We start from the raw sequence: 15056 nt of genomic DNA on the forward strand, positions 1-15056 counted from the left end.
AGCTAGACCTCAAAAACTGTTTCAAAAGAAATTACCATGGCTATAGAAATACTTATGTTAATTATTATCTGGCTAATTAATCAACTGGTTAATAACTCAATACCTAGAAACTCAAACTTACAATAAATAATATTATTTAATAAGGTAAATCCCACAGCATACATCACAATAGTACAGAAAGAGTCAAGATGGTAGGTAGACTGCCCAACATTCTGTTCCTCATCCTTTACATCGAGAGGATCCTGACTCTGACCGGCTCGAGTATGCCTTGGTGCTGGAGTCTGCCCTTGATTATATTGTTTGGGTTGTTAACTCTGCTTTCTTTCTTTAGATGCTGCCAGACCAGCTGAGGTTTTCCAACAATTTCTATTTTTGTTTCTGGTTCTCAAAATCTGCAGATCTTTGTCTTTTCTTAAAAAAAAACAGAAGTAATAAGAGACTGGTTTCTCTAAGGGGAAAAGCACAAAAAGGCAAGGCAAAGCATCCAGGTAAGTTCAGAGTGAGTACAATGACAGTTGACAAAGAGCCTGGAGACACAACCTGATCCAGTCTATGAACTGAGTGCAGCTCCCTGAGTATAACCTATTCCTTCTGCTGCATTACAATGATAGTTTGTCAGTACAAAGAACAAAGAAAACTTACAGACCAGGAACAGGCCCTTCAGCCCTCCAAGCCTGAGCCAATCCAAATGTATTGTCTAAACCTGTCGCCCAATTCCTAAGCATCTGTTTCCCTCTGCTCCCCACCTACTCATGCATTTCTTTTAGGAATGTGAAAGGCAAAAAAAAATGGTTAAGACTAAAATTGGGCCCTTGAAGACAGAAACAGGGGAATATATTACGGGGAACAAAGAAATGGCAGAAGAATTGAATTGGTACTTCAGATCTGTGTTTACTGGGGAAGACACAAGAAATCTCTCTGAGGTAACAGTGGCTGAAGGACCTGAACTTAAGGGAATTTATATTTGCCAGGAATTGGTGTTGGAGAGACTGTTAGATCTGAAGGTTGATAAGTCCCCGGGGCCTGATGGTCTACATCCCAGGGTACTGAAGGAGGTGGCTCGAGAAATCGTGGATGCATTGGTGATTATTTTCCAGAGTTCGATAGATTCGGGATCAGTTCCTGCAGATTGGAGGGTGGCTAATGTTGTACCACTTTTTAAGAAAGGTGGGAGAGAGAAAGCAGGAAATTATAGACCAGTTAGTCTGACCTCAGTGGTGGGAAAGATGCTGGAGTCTATTATAAAGGATGAAATTACGACTCATCTGGATAGTAGTAACAGGATAGGTCAGAGTCAGCATGGATTTATGAAGGGGAAATCATGCTTGACTAATCTTCTGGAATTTTTTGAGGATGTAACTCTGAAGATGGACGAGAGAGATCCAGTAGATGTAGTGTACCTGGACTTTCAGAAAGCTTTTGATAAAGTCCCACATAGGAGGTTAGTGAGCAAAATTAGGGTGCATGATATTGGGGGCAAAGTACTAACTTGGATTGAAAGTTGGTTGGCTGACAGGAAACAAAGAGTAGTGATAAACGGCTCCATTTCGGAATGGCAGGCAGTGACCAGTGGGGTACTGCAGGGATCAGTGCTGGGACTGCAGCATTTTACAATATATAGTAATGATATAGAAGATGGTATTAGTAATAACATTAGCAAATTTGCTGATGATACTAAGCTGGGTGGCAGGGTGAAATGTGAGGAGGATGTTAGGAGATTACAGGGTGACCTGGACAGGTTATGTGAGTGGTCAGATGCATGGCAGATGCAGTATAATGTGGATAAATGTATGTTTATCCACTTTGGTGGCAAGAACAGGAAAGCAGATTACTATCTAATTGTAATCAATTTAGGTACAGGGGCAGTACAAAGAGATCTGGGTGTTCTTGTACACCAGTCAATGAAGGTAAGCATGCAGGTACAGCAGGTAGTGAAGAAGGCTAATAGCATACTGGCCTTCATAACAAGAGGGATTGAGTATAGAAGCAAAGAGGTTCTTCTGCAGCTGTACAGGGCCCTGGTGAGACCATACCTGGAATATTGTGTGCAGTTCTGTCTCCAAATTGAGGAAAGACATTCTGGCTATTGAGGGAGTGCAGCGTAGGTTCATGAGGTCAATTCCTGGAATGGCGGGATTACCTTACACTGAAAGACTGGAGCGACTGGGCTTGTATACCCTTGAGTTTAGAAGACTGAGAACGGATCTGATTGAGACATATAAGATCATTAAAGGATTGGACACTCTGGAGGCAGGAAACATGTTTCCGCTGATGGGTGAGTGCCGAACCAGAGGACACAGCTTAAAAATACGGGGTAGACCATTTAGGACAGAGATGAGGAGAAACTTCTTCACCCAGAGAGTGGTGGCTATGTGGAATGCTCTGCCCCAGAAGGCAGTGGAGGCCCAGTCTCTGGATTCATTTAAGAAAGAGTTAGGTAGAGCTCTCAAGGATAGTGGAATCAAGGGCTATGGAGATAAGGAAGGAACAGGATACTGATTAAGGATGATCAGCCATGATCATATTGAATGGTGGTGCAGGCTCGAAGGGCAGAATGGCCTACTCCTGCACCTATTGTCTATTGTCTGTCCAGACACATCTTAAATGAAGCTACCGTGCCTGCCTTTACCACCTCTGCTGGCAACGCATTCCAGACGCCCATCACCCTCTGTGTGAAGTAATTGCCGTGTGTATCCCCCTTAAACCTTCCACCTCTCTTAATCCCTCTTAATCCTTCACCCTGGGAAAAAGCTTGTCTCTATCCACCCTGTCTATACCCTTCATGATTTTGTAAACCTCTATCAGGTCCCCCCCTCAATCTCCTTTTTTCTAATGAAAACAAACCAAACCTACTCAATCTCTATTCATAGCTAGCACCTTCCATACCAGGCAACATCCTAGTAAACCTTCTCTGCACCCTCTCCAAAGCGTGCACATCCTTTTGGTAATATGGCGACCAGAACTGACAACAGTATTCTAAATGCGGCCGAGCCAATGTCTTGTACAATTTTAACATGACTTGGCAGCTCTTACACTCAATACCCCGTCCAATGAAGGCAAGCATACTTTATGCCTTCTTGACCACTCTATCCACCTGTGTAGCAACCTTCAGGATACAATGGACCTGCACTCTCAGATCTCTCTGCCCATCAAGTTTTCCCAAGGCATTGTACAATTTGCTCTAGAATTAGTCTTGCCTAGATGCATCACTTCACATTTGCCACTTTTCCGCCCAACTCTCCAGTCTATCTATATCCTCCTGTATTCTTTGACAGTCCCTTTTGCTTTCTGCTGTTCCACAAATCTTCGTGCCATCTGCAAACTTGCTGATCATACCAACAGTGCCCTCTTCCAAATCATTATGTATATCACAAACAACAGTGGCCCCAAAACTGACCCCTGCGGAACATCAATGGTCACCTTTCTCCACTTCGAAAAACTCCATTCAACTACTACTCTCTGTCTTCTGTTGCTCAACCAGTTCTTTATCCACCTAGCTATAACACCCTGCACACCACGTAACTTCACTTTTTCCATTAGTCTACCATGGGGTACCTTATCAAATGCCTCACTAAAGTCCATGTGTATGACATCAACAGCCCTTCCTTCATCTATCAACTTGGTAACTTCCTCAAAGAACTCTATTAAGTTGGTAAGGCATGATCTCCCCCACACAAAACCATGTTTGCCTATCACTGATAAGCCTATTCTTTTCTAAATATAAATAGATTCTATCCCTCACTCTCTCTAGTAACTTTCCCACCACCGACGTCAGGCTCACTGGTCTGTAGTTACCCAGAATATCCGTACTACCCTTCTTATACAGGGGACAACATGAGCAACCTTCCAGTCCTTTGGCGCCTCACCTGTATTTAAGGATGCCACAAAGAGATCTGTTAGAGCCCCAGCTATTTCCTCCCTCGCCTCCCTCAGCAACCTGGGATAGATCCCATCCGGTCCTGGGGATTTGTCCACCTTAGTAACCTCTAGCCTACCCAACTCATCTTCCCTACTTATGTCAACATGATCCAGACTAATCAAACTTCTATCTGTAATCTCAAGATTCATCATGTTCCTCTTCTCAGTGAACACTGATGCAAAGTAATCATTCAGAATCTCACCCATTCTCTCAGGTTCGACACAAAGCCTTCCTTCATTATCCTTTAGTGGACCAATCCTTTCTGTAATTGCCCGCTTGCTTCTTATATAAAGAATAAAATGCTTTGGGATTCTCCTTAATGCTGCTTGCTAAAGCTATTTCATGACCCCTTTTAGCCCGCTTGATTCCTCGTTTAAGACTGGTCCTACTCTTCTGATATTCCTCCAGGGCCTGTTCTATTCTTAGCTGCCTGGACCTTATGGAAGCTTCCCTTTTCCTCTTGGCTAGTCCTACGATTCCTCCAGTCATCCACAGTTCATGAATCTTGCCCTTCTTATCCTTTGCCTTCCAAAGGACATGCCTATCCTGCACTATCTTTGAAAGCCTCCCACATATCAAATGTGGACTTCCCTTCAAATAGCTGTGTCTAATCCATATTTCCGAGCTCCTTCCTAATTTTGATTTAATTGGCCTTGGCCCAGTTTAGTACTCTTCCCTTTGGACCACTCTCATCTTTATCTACGAGTATTCTAAAATTTACAGAATTGTGGCCACTGTTTGCAAAGAAATCCCCCACCACAACTTCTACCACCTGGCCTGGCTCATTCCCCAACACTAGGTCCAATATGGCCCCTTCCCTTATCGGATTACTGACGTACTGCTCTAGAAAACTCTCCTGGACGCTTCTTACAAATTCTACCCCATCCAGACCTCAGTCAATGTTGGGAAAATTAAAATCTCCCATCACCACTACCCTATTGCCTCTACATCTTTCCATAATCTATTTACCTATTTGTTCTTCTACCTCACGCTCACTGTTGGGAGACCTGTAATACAGCCCCAACAATGTAACTGCACCCTTCTTATTTCTAAGCTCCACCCATAATGCCTCACTACCCAAGACCTCGATCAAGTCCTCCTTTAGCACAGCTGTGATATCATCCCTGACCAGCAATGCAACTCCACCTCCCTTTTTACTTCTCTCCCTGTCCTGTCTGAAGCGTCGATATCCTGGAACATTTAGTTGCTAATCATCATGCCCTTCCTTCAACCAAGTCTCTGTGATTGCAATAACATCATACTCCCAGGCACCAATCCAAGCCCTAAGTTCATCTGTGTTGCACACTATACTCCTTGCATTAAAGTAGATGCATTTCAGGCCACAGTTCTTTTGCGCTCATCTGCTCTCTGCCTACTCTTCCCTTTATTAATGTTACCTTCATGATTCTTACAGTCGCCAGTCTCCACCTCGCTGTCTACTTGTTTTCTCTTCTGGTTCCCGGTCACAGTTTGAGGTACAGCATTAAAGTGCAGAAGCATCCTGTAAATGGGTTGGAGATGTGCCATTGGGGTTCTTAGAGGCTGATACGGAAATTCCAATGCCATAGATGTTGGTGATCATTGTCCAAAATGGAGGTTGCTTGGAGCAAGCAGTAAGCTGAATCTGCCAGGTACCCACTCTGATTTCCATGCCTTTTTTTAAATATCTAGCTTGTTTGGTGAGCTTGGTGTGATAAAGCTAAGAATTATTGAGGAGAGTTGGGCCATCAGCAAGGCATTTAACAAGCAATAATTTCCAATAATTGGGAACTCACTCCTGCCAAGTGAAAAACGTGCCAACTTGTGAAAAGCATGAAAGATGGCACAAGATGCTCCACATCAAAATGGCCTTGCTGGATTTCTCACTTGATCCTGTCGCACATCTTGCCACAGCCCATACTCTACAGGCCCCTATAAGATTCCACCCAAAGTAATAGTTTAGTTTCTCTACCATTTCCCTATGTTCATTATGAAAATACTTGTCCTGATCTATAATTTTTATTTATTTAAACATTTATTCTTGACAGAAGCTTTTATAGCCCTCCTTCATGTTCATCACTAGCTTGCATTCACATAATTTCTTCCATGTGTTGTCAGTTTCTCAGTCATCCTTTGTTGGGATCTAAGTTGTTCCCAATCCTTCCATCTAAGTTCCCCTCTTACTAATGTACTGTTGTCATCTCTTTTCTTTCCTTGCTCCTTGGATGCTGCCTGAACTGCTGTGCTCTTCCAGCACCACGAATCCAGAATCTAGTTTGCAGCATCTGCAGTCATTGTTTTTACCTCTTTTCTTTCCAGCCCATCCCTCTTAAATGGAGAATATCCTTGGATATTCTGTACCCACCTTGGTTACCCTGAAGCTACATGTTTATAATGGCACAAAATTATCAAATTTTGTTGAAAATGCTACATGCATTTTAGGGATTTTATACTTTGATTCTATTTGAAGTTTGCCAGCCTTCTATTTTTGCTTCATTTTACAGGTCTAGCTTCCCCTGAATCTGAACTCTCTCTTTGCTTCCCATTCCCATGCCAATCCAGTTGAAGTATTTTCCTCATATTAGAGGGGGTAAATTCAGAACAGAAATGCAGAGACATTTCTTCAGCCAGAGAGTGGTGGGCCTGTGGAATTCATTGCCGCAGAGTGCAGTGGAGTCCGGGACGCTAAATGTCTTCAAGGCAGAGATTGATAGATTCTTGTTGTCTCAACAAGAGGGGAGAATGCGGGTAAGTGGAGTTGAAATGCCCATCAGCCATGATGGAATGGCGGAGTGGACTCGATGGGCCGAATGGCCTTACTTCCACTCCTATGTCTTATGGTCTTATAGGACCAGCATAAACAAACTATCTATGCATTGAATTCCAAAGCAAAGATATTTAGTGATACAGGATGATCTGACAGCTAATTATCAGACTCTAAGCTTGATAATCCCGATTCAATATGCCAAAGGATATGGGAGAAAAGCAGGAACATGCTGAGTTAAATAATCAGTTACGATCATAATGAATGGCAGAGCAGGCTCCAAAGGCCAAATTCTTGCTCTTGCTCTTATTTTCTTTGTTTCTAAGTAATAACTTAGGATAACAGAACATACACAATATAAAAACAGGCATTCATCCAATTGTTTCATGCTCCTATTTTTGCTCCACTTAAACCATCTCCAATCCCCCATCTAAATATATGTGTATGCCCTCTTCCCTTCTCCTTTATTTACCATCCAAAATCCTCTTCAACACATCTATATTAACACCTTCAACCACTCCCTAAAGTAGCGATTCTCACACACTCATGCATCACTATTGAATTTCCGATTTGGATTACTTGCTGATTGGTGATTTGGCCTCTAGTTATACAGTCATAGAGCATGGAAACAGACCCTTTGGTCTAACTAGTCCATGCCAACCATGGTCCCAATCTAAATTAGTCCCACTTGCCTGAGTTTGGCCGATATCCCTCTAAACCTTTCCTATTCATGTACCTATCCAAATGCCTTTTAAATGTTGTACCTGCATCCACCACCTCCTCTGGCAATTCATTTCACACCCAAACCACTGTTTAAAAAAAGTTGCCCCTCATATTCTTTTAAAACTTTCTCCTCTCACCTTGAAAATATGACCCCTTAGTTCTTCCTAAGAGGAAACAATCTCCACACCAACTTCTTAAATATCTTCCATAATTTTCAAGACTTCTGTTATATTATCATTTTTCAAGAGAAAAGTAATCCAGACTGTCAGTCCTTTCCCAATATATATATACCCACACACTTTTTCACATAATTCTGTAAATCTTCTCTATCTTTCCAGTGCCGTAATATCCTCTTTCTAATAATAAGAAACAGAATTGCATGCAGTGCCTTTTGATCTGACCAAGGATCAATATAGGTTAGCCTAGTGTTTAGTTTTCTTAAAAAAATGATCTTGGTAACCTGTGGTGTAACATTTAGTGCTTGATGTATCGGTACTCCAAAATTTTATGTTCCTCTACCCCAACTAAATATGCAACTTCCAAGTGATAGATGACCTCCCTATATTGTTTTTTAAACTAAAACATGCTAATTCACATTGTTTTTTAAGAATCCCTACTGTGTGGAAACAGGCCCTTTGACTCAACAGGTCCACACCGACCCTCTGAAGAGTATCCCACCCAGACCCATTCCCCTACCCTATTACTCTACATGTCCCATGACTAATGTGCCTAACCTACACATCCCTGAATATTATGGGCAATGTAGCTTGGCTAATTCACCTAATCTGCACATCTTTTGGATTGTGGGAGGAAACCGGAGCACCTGGGAGGAAACACATGCAGACCCAGGGAGAATGTGCAAACTCCACCTGAGGCTGGAAGCGAACCCGTGTCCCTGACGCTGTGAAGCAGCAGTGCTAGCCAATAAGCCACTGTGCCACCCCATCTGTATTAAACTGCATTTGACAAATTTTGGAACAATAATTTGTTGCGGGCGCCTTCAGAATTGATTAATAATCGCTTTATTTTTGCCAAACTCTACTTGGTCTCATCACAGATTTAGAAATTTTGCTTTGATCCTAACAACAAAATAATTCATGTAAATTGTGAACAGCAGTGGTCTCAGCACTAATCCTTGAGGAACACTGCTTCCTACTTTCTGCCACTCTGACTAAATATCCATTGACTTCAAATACTTGGGGAGGCAGTAGCAAGTGATAACATCACTGATGAGTAATCCAGAACTTGAGGCTAATGCTCTGGGGTAATGGGTTTGAATTCTGTCAGGTAAATGGTAAAATCTGAATTCAATATGGCTGGTTTAAGATCAATCACTGTCAATTATCATAAAAATCCATCTGGTTCACTAATATCCTTTAGGGAAGGAAATCTACCATTTTTACCTGGTCTGGGCTACATGTGCCTCTAAACCCAAAGCAATATGGTTAACAGTGAATTGCCTTTTGGGTAGAAATAATATGATGGCCTAGCCAGCAATGCCCATATCCCATGTATGAATTTAAAAGAAACTTCTTTGTCTTGAAGTCTTGAAGCAATCTATTGTCATTTGTCCATTGACTCCATGTTCTCTGACTTTAACCATGAGACTATTTTTGAATACCTTATAACATTATTGAATCAAAATTGTCTTCTGTGTTGCTTCCTCAAAAAAATTCCTCAAAATTCAGTCTAACAAGATTTATTCTTTTGAAACACAAAAATGGCCAAGAGTGTCTTTAAATATATAAAAAGGAAGAGAGGTCAAACTGAATACAGCTTCTTAGAGAAGGAAATTGGGCAAGTAATAAAGGGGCACCAGGAAGTGGCAGAGGAGTTTAATAAACACTTTGCACAAGTCTTCACAGTAGAAGAAACAACTCGCATTTTGAAAATACTAAATAATCAAAGGGCAAAAGGGAATAAGTACAATAATTATCACTAGAAAAAAATTAATGGGGCTAAAAGCTAAGTCCCCTGGACCTGACAGCTTGTATCCTAGGATATTAAAGGAAGTGACTACCAAGATAGTGGCATAAACCTTAAAAGAATCCTTAGGTTCTTGAAAGGTCCCAGAGATTTGCCAATGTTACACCTTTATTCAAGGAGGAAGTGGATTAAAAACAGGTAGCTATATGCCAATAAGGTTAACATCTACATTTTTAAAAATGTAATTTCAGATTATTTTGAAATACAAAATATAATCACACCACGACAGCACAGCTTCATGAAGAGGAAATGATGCCTGGTTCATCCTCATGAGGATTGAGGGGTTCATCTTCAATCTAGTCATATTAACTAAACTGGAGAGTGTAGAAACATGAAGAAATCAAGCTGTAACAATACTGGAAATTGGGATAACTGGATTTATCCTAATTACAAGACGCTATTATTACTCCTTAAGAAGTGTACATTTTAGAAAGCAAAATTTAACAATTCAATAGTTAGAAAATATTCAAGACTTGTAACTTACTGCAAGGGATTCCATTTGCTACACAGCAAGCATGTCACAGGAGCAAAAAGCCAAGAAAACAGAGTATAGAAGATCATTGTGAAACATGCATAAGATACACAGTTTCATACAAGGTAAAACCATTGAAGTATTTATACTTGAAAGAAACAAGATGAAAATTGCTGTCAATCTAAGGTGATTATTTTCCAATTCAGAATGATTTCATACTTCAATTATCCGCTGTTTGCTTCCTAATTGATTGTGTATTTGTGATGGATATATAGTAATCAATTCTATATTTGATGAAGGATTATTTAGTACATAATTTAAGCAAAGTAAGTACAGTGAGTAAGGTACTAAATGACAGACTTGATTTCAATGAACAGGAAATTGCAGGGAATACTGCAAGTTTCTGATAATGCTAGCATTGTAAAATTTACCTGTCTATTTAAAGACTTTTGTGGCCTTTTAATAGTAAGAGTCACAAGATATTACTCAAATCCAAAGAATGATATATCTATACACCAGGATTGATAATCCACTTAAGCAGTGCATGCAATAGGATGACAAATTGAAACCTGTTCACATTTTAAGCTCACATAAACTTGACAGATTCTCAAGTTTTCAGTCACAATACAGAGATTAGTGATAAATGATTAATAACATCATGTTTGAGCATATCTTTATTAACATGCAAAGGATTTTACCTTTTCTTCTGAGTCCCCTGGCTGGTTTGTAATCACTGTATCTCCCACAGTTCCAGGAAATGATGCTTTACAATTTGCCAGCCACTATTGTTGAAAAAAAATTTAAATAGCACTTTTACCAGAATCAAATTAAAATACTTTCTTCATTAAAAAACGCCTTTCTAAAAAGCATACCAAAAAATAACTTAAGAAAGCAAAAATATATAAAAACAAGACTAGTGTGCCGTTAAATTCCTTAGACTACGTAATGAGCATTTGTTTTTTGAATGTTAAAATAGTAGCTCGTGCAGAGACTTGTTACACTAGGTCTACTTCAGTTGTATTTGTTTCATACATCCCTCTTTGAAACAGATGTGGGGGAATAATTTAAATCCTTTGTAAATAAGACTAGAGTGTTATCATAATAGGGATAATTTAAATAACAAATTTATGCAAAATATTTGGTTTCTAACACTTTCCTTTCTCCTCTCAGAATGGTACATTAAAATTAGAGTTCTATTTTCATTAATTAGATTTACGGCACTGTGGTCAGACCTGGGTCTGGTGTTATAGTCCTAATTTAGTGAAGGGAGAAATAAGTTTCTGAACTCTCTTGTTATTTCTCAGTTGCGATTTTAACATTTGCTACTGCCTACAAACATTAGGAGAGATACAGGTTATACTAAGGTCATGTATACAGAGTAAAATTCCCTTCCTTCAACAATTAGTTTGCACACTGGAGATCCATTAGGGCCATATTGACATAAACCAAATACATTTCATGTAGAGCTCCTCCTGATAATTATGTTTTTTTGAATATAATTTTATTTCATATAATTCAATCAGAATTGTTATCAGTTACTGGCTCACATGCTGGAAATGACCAGATACTCTTTGGAAAAGAATGACCAAAAAAGTAGAAAAATATAGCTGTGTATAATAAAAAGGTGAAGTTTTAAAATATATATGTCAGTATTTAATAATGTAATAACAAGTACTCTTTGGTATGATCTGAAAGTTGACTGACCAGTTGCGCAGCTTCTTTCTTGTTGTTGTATGTGTCCAAATATTCTTGTAATTCCAAGACATTGAACTTCAGTCTTTCAAGAAGCCCACAAGAAATCAGCTGGAGCAAAGAGTGTATTTTTAACATTCACACATTCTAAATATACAAACTTTATGCTTACATATTTTCAGTACTAACATTTTGCTGAGTGTATTTGGGGTCTGCAAATTTACAGATTCACAGAATTGTTACAGTAAAAAGGGGCTACTTAGCTTATTGTGCCTGCACTGGCTCTATTACATAGTGCCGAACTCCCGTCTTTTCTCCATATTCCTGCGTATCATTTTTATCCAAATTATCATTCAATGACATTGTTTGTCTCAGGTAAACCTGCCTTTACCACATTTCCAGGCAATGCATTCTATGCTCTAACTACTGTGTGATTTTTTCTTTTCTTGATTAAGCCTTGCTTACTTTGCACATCACTTTAAATCTATGTCCTCTTGTTCTTTTCTCTTTTATCAGCAGGAACTGCTTCTCCTTTGTCAATGTTTTCAATTTAGCCTCTTGTGATTTTGAGAAGTAATCTTCTCTCAGCCTTCTTCTCTCAAAAGAAAAACAGTCTCATCCATTTAGTTGATCTTCATAACCGAAGATACTGCCTGGAGGCTTCAGCAGTGGCTCTGTGAAAGACACAAACCTACTACTTTCTCACAGGATGATAGCATTTGTCTCACTACCCTTGCCATTCTGCCAATGAACTTGCCATTACCTACCAGCCAGCCAATTCAGCAGCCTGCAAATGCTGCTGTGAACGCCTAGGAGCATGGAGGTGAATGAGATTAACTTGGTATTAGCATTTGCACTTTAAGTCCATCCTTTCCAACATGCAACTGATGGCCAATTCCATCAGCACACTTTGAAGTAAACCATAATTCAAATGTCTGTTGACTGATGTCACAGCAATTACTGCTCTACAAACATTATTGGAAGTCCCCCAATAACTGTGTACAACAGTGGAAGCTCAGAATGAAGTCATGGAAGCTCAATCCATCACAACCTATGCTTAGACTATCATCAAACTACATTAATCAGTATTCAAGGGAGCCTACGGGGTACCATAGAAGTCCAGCAATATGTCCTCCAAAACATTAATAGGATTGCTGAAATACTGCCCTTGGAAGTATCAATGGCATATTTAAGCATGAAACTGATGTATACTCTGAAAATGATGTGAGTGGTCACTATGTCAGTACATTAGCTGTTGTCAGTCAGCTGGTCAACTCAGACAGCTACTGCCATTTCCAAGATTGTGCAGTCCAAAGCTGGGACTTCCAGAGCTAGACTGCATGATACTATTTTGCAAGGCCATCTTTAGTCTCCCCATTTGAAAGTCAGAGAACATTTTCCAGTGATGCCACAGCCACTGGTGGTAGCACACGAAGACATGAAAAGGAAAACAAGTACAAAGAGAAAGCACAAAAATGATAAGTTGACATAAATATGCAATTTATGAATCAAGTTTGGATTATTTATTTCATGGTCGCATTTCATTTTGCACTGTGGCTATGTGGAAGCTGTACAGGTTCTTGAAAGGGAAGGTGTGAAATCTTGTGTGAATGGGAAATTGATACTATGTTTCCTATATTTTAGTAAGATGAATTCATCATATATGTTTTCTGCCTGGGCTATACATGTTCTTTGTCTCCTCTCCTCCTTGGGTGGTAACAGCTAGTGGCATACCTTGCAGCCTTATTCTGGCAAGAGAGAATGAAGCGCATCAGCTCTCTCACAATACAGTTCAGAACATCCTGTGCAATGGTGGATGGCATACTGACAGACTGTTGCAAATAATCACTTGCTTCAGCCTGGAAGAAGCCAAAGGCTTAAAATGTTCATGGGCATTGTCATCTTCACAGGCACTGGCAATGCTGGCCTCATTCTGTTCTAACCCTGTAATCACAGCTGCATCACGTGGTAGATTGCAGTAAGGACATTCTTACTGAAGCAGAGAGAACTCTGACACACTTTTTCTTGCTTGGGCTGTAATAAGAAACTTGTTTGCTAGATATCCCGGTGGATAAAAACCAATGTGGATAAACATTCACACTTCCTCTTCGAGCACCTTGTCCAATTCCTGAATGTCAGAAAGCAAGTGGTTTGTGCAGAGCCCTTGAAGTCAGAACCAAACCTTGCAGCATATCACACCACTCTGGTGATATCAGAAACTTAATTCTCGAAACCATCAAATACTTCCACAATTGCCACAACAGCCAGTAAAAATCAATTATTTGAAAGTATTTGGTGATCTCCTTAATAGCACGTGTAGGTGACCATTCCTGCTGCTGAGCACAAGTTGGGATGCATGTGTTTAGCGTTAACTGGAGTGTTGAGCTCCAAAACATTTGTGCTGACATCAAATCAACACTACAATTTATTGGATCAAAAGTTCCTTACACTACATAGTTCCAATGGCCTCTCCTTGTGTGCACAGTTATTCCCTAGCCAAAGTGACTAGCGCTAGAAGTGTTTGTATACAAATGACTTAATTTTATAGGCAAAATGACTTTTCTAATACCAGGAAATCAAATGCTATGAAGCCTAATTTTGTGGCTATTACTACATTTACTTCACACCATTGTGGGAGTACCATGACCATAAAGAGTGCAGCAGATTTAGACTACTCCCGTGTAGGTCAACTGAGGATGTACAATTAATGTGACTTTGTAAGCATTTTCTGGATGTACATAATTCAACTTAAACATTTTGTTCAGGCTGCCCCTAATTAAGTAGCACAAAATGGTCGACGACTGCCTGTAACTGACCAGAAAATGGATGATGGAATACAGCAGAACATGTCTGACAGTAAATAGAGCCTTGGGAAATTATTTTCTTAATGTAGTCTCAGCAAGTTGAACATCATAGGATTGTTTAATCAAAGTTGACTAGCTGGGATGTACAGCTGCAATTGCTCACATAGATAAGAAAATTTTACACTAAGTAGTTGTTTCTTTTAAATTACCTAATCAATCTGTTACAATATTAAGAGTAGGTTTTAGTTCAGATCCTTCAGATAATCACAGACATAGATTCCACAGTAGCTATGGATCCGCATATAAATTAAAAAATCACCAAAAGATTCAGGCAGTAGAAGTGGCCCCTCACCTGCCCCCCCTCCCTCCACCGCATCATTAAGTTCTGTAAAAATATCATGACCACAGGTGTACCACCAGCCTGTCCATTTCTTTGTCATTCAGTGATCTTAACTGGAAATACACTGAAATTGTTGTGAACTTTGTCAGATGCTGCACGAGAGAGCCAGTTACAGATGGACATCTCAGTGCTGCTGACCAATAGTATCAAAGGGGGGCATGTGCGCTCTGCATTTTAACTGTACACAATCCAAAGTTTTTGTATGCCTTACTGAAGAGCAAAGAAAATCTGAAGCTGTAATGAAGTTGTACCAAAATGAAAGTTGTACCTGAATCTACCATCGGACTCTCATTGGAAAAATGTAAGATCTAACAATT

The 15056-nt window shown here is 39.9% G+C and overlaps 1 protein-coding gene across 6 annotated transcripts in view; it reads right to left on the reverse strand.

The window, feature by feature from the left end:
• Positions 1–15056, reverse strand: part of LOC140481292 (protein furry homolog) — a 412478-nt gene that overhangs the window by 13198 nt on the left and 384224 nt on the right. For 4 of the 6 annotated variants that reach the window (XM_072577249.1, XM_072577244.1, XM_072577248.1 and 1 more), the window contains exons 57-59: positions 11548–11646; positions 10542–10625; positions 9856–9873 (exon numbers count right to left, since the gene is read on the reverse strand). In XM_072577249.1, the coding sequence (XP_072433350.1) occupies positions 9856–9873; positions 10542–10625; positions 11548–11646 (201 nt within the window). The remainder of the gene's footprint in view (positions 1–9855; positions 9874–10541; positions 10626–11547; positions 11647–15056) is intronic. The other 2 variants (XM_072577246.1, XM_072577250.1) reach the window with 1 other exon arrangement.

Source organism: Chiloscyllium punctatum, chromosome 9, assembly GCF_047496795.1.
Source record: "Chiloscyllium punctatum isolate Juve2018m chromosome 9, sChiPun1.3, whole genome shotgun sequence".
Lineage (NCBI taxonomy): Eukaryota > Metazoa > Chordata > Chondrichthyes > Orectolobiformes > Hemiscylliidae > Chiloscyllium > Chiloscyllium punctatum.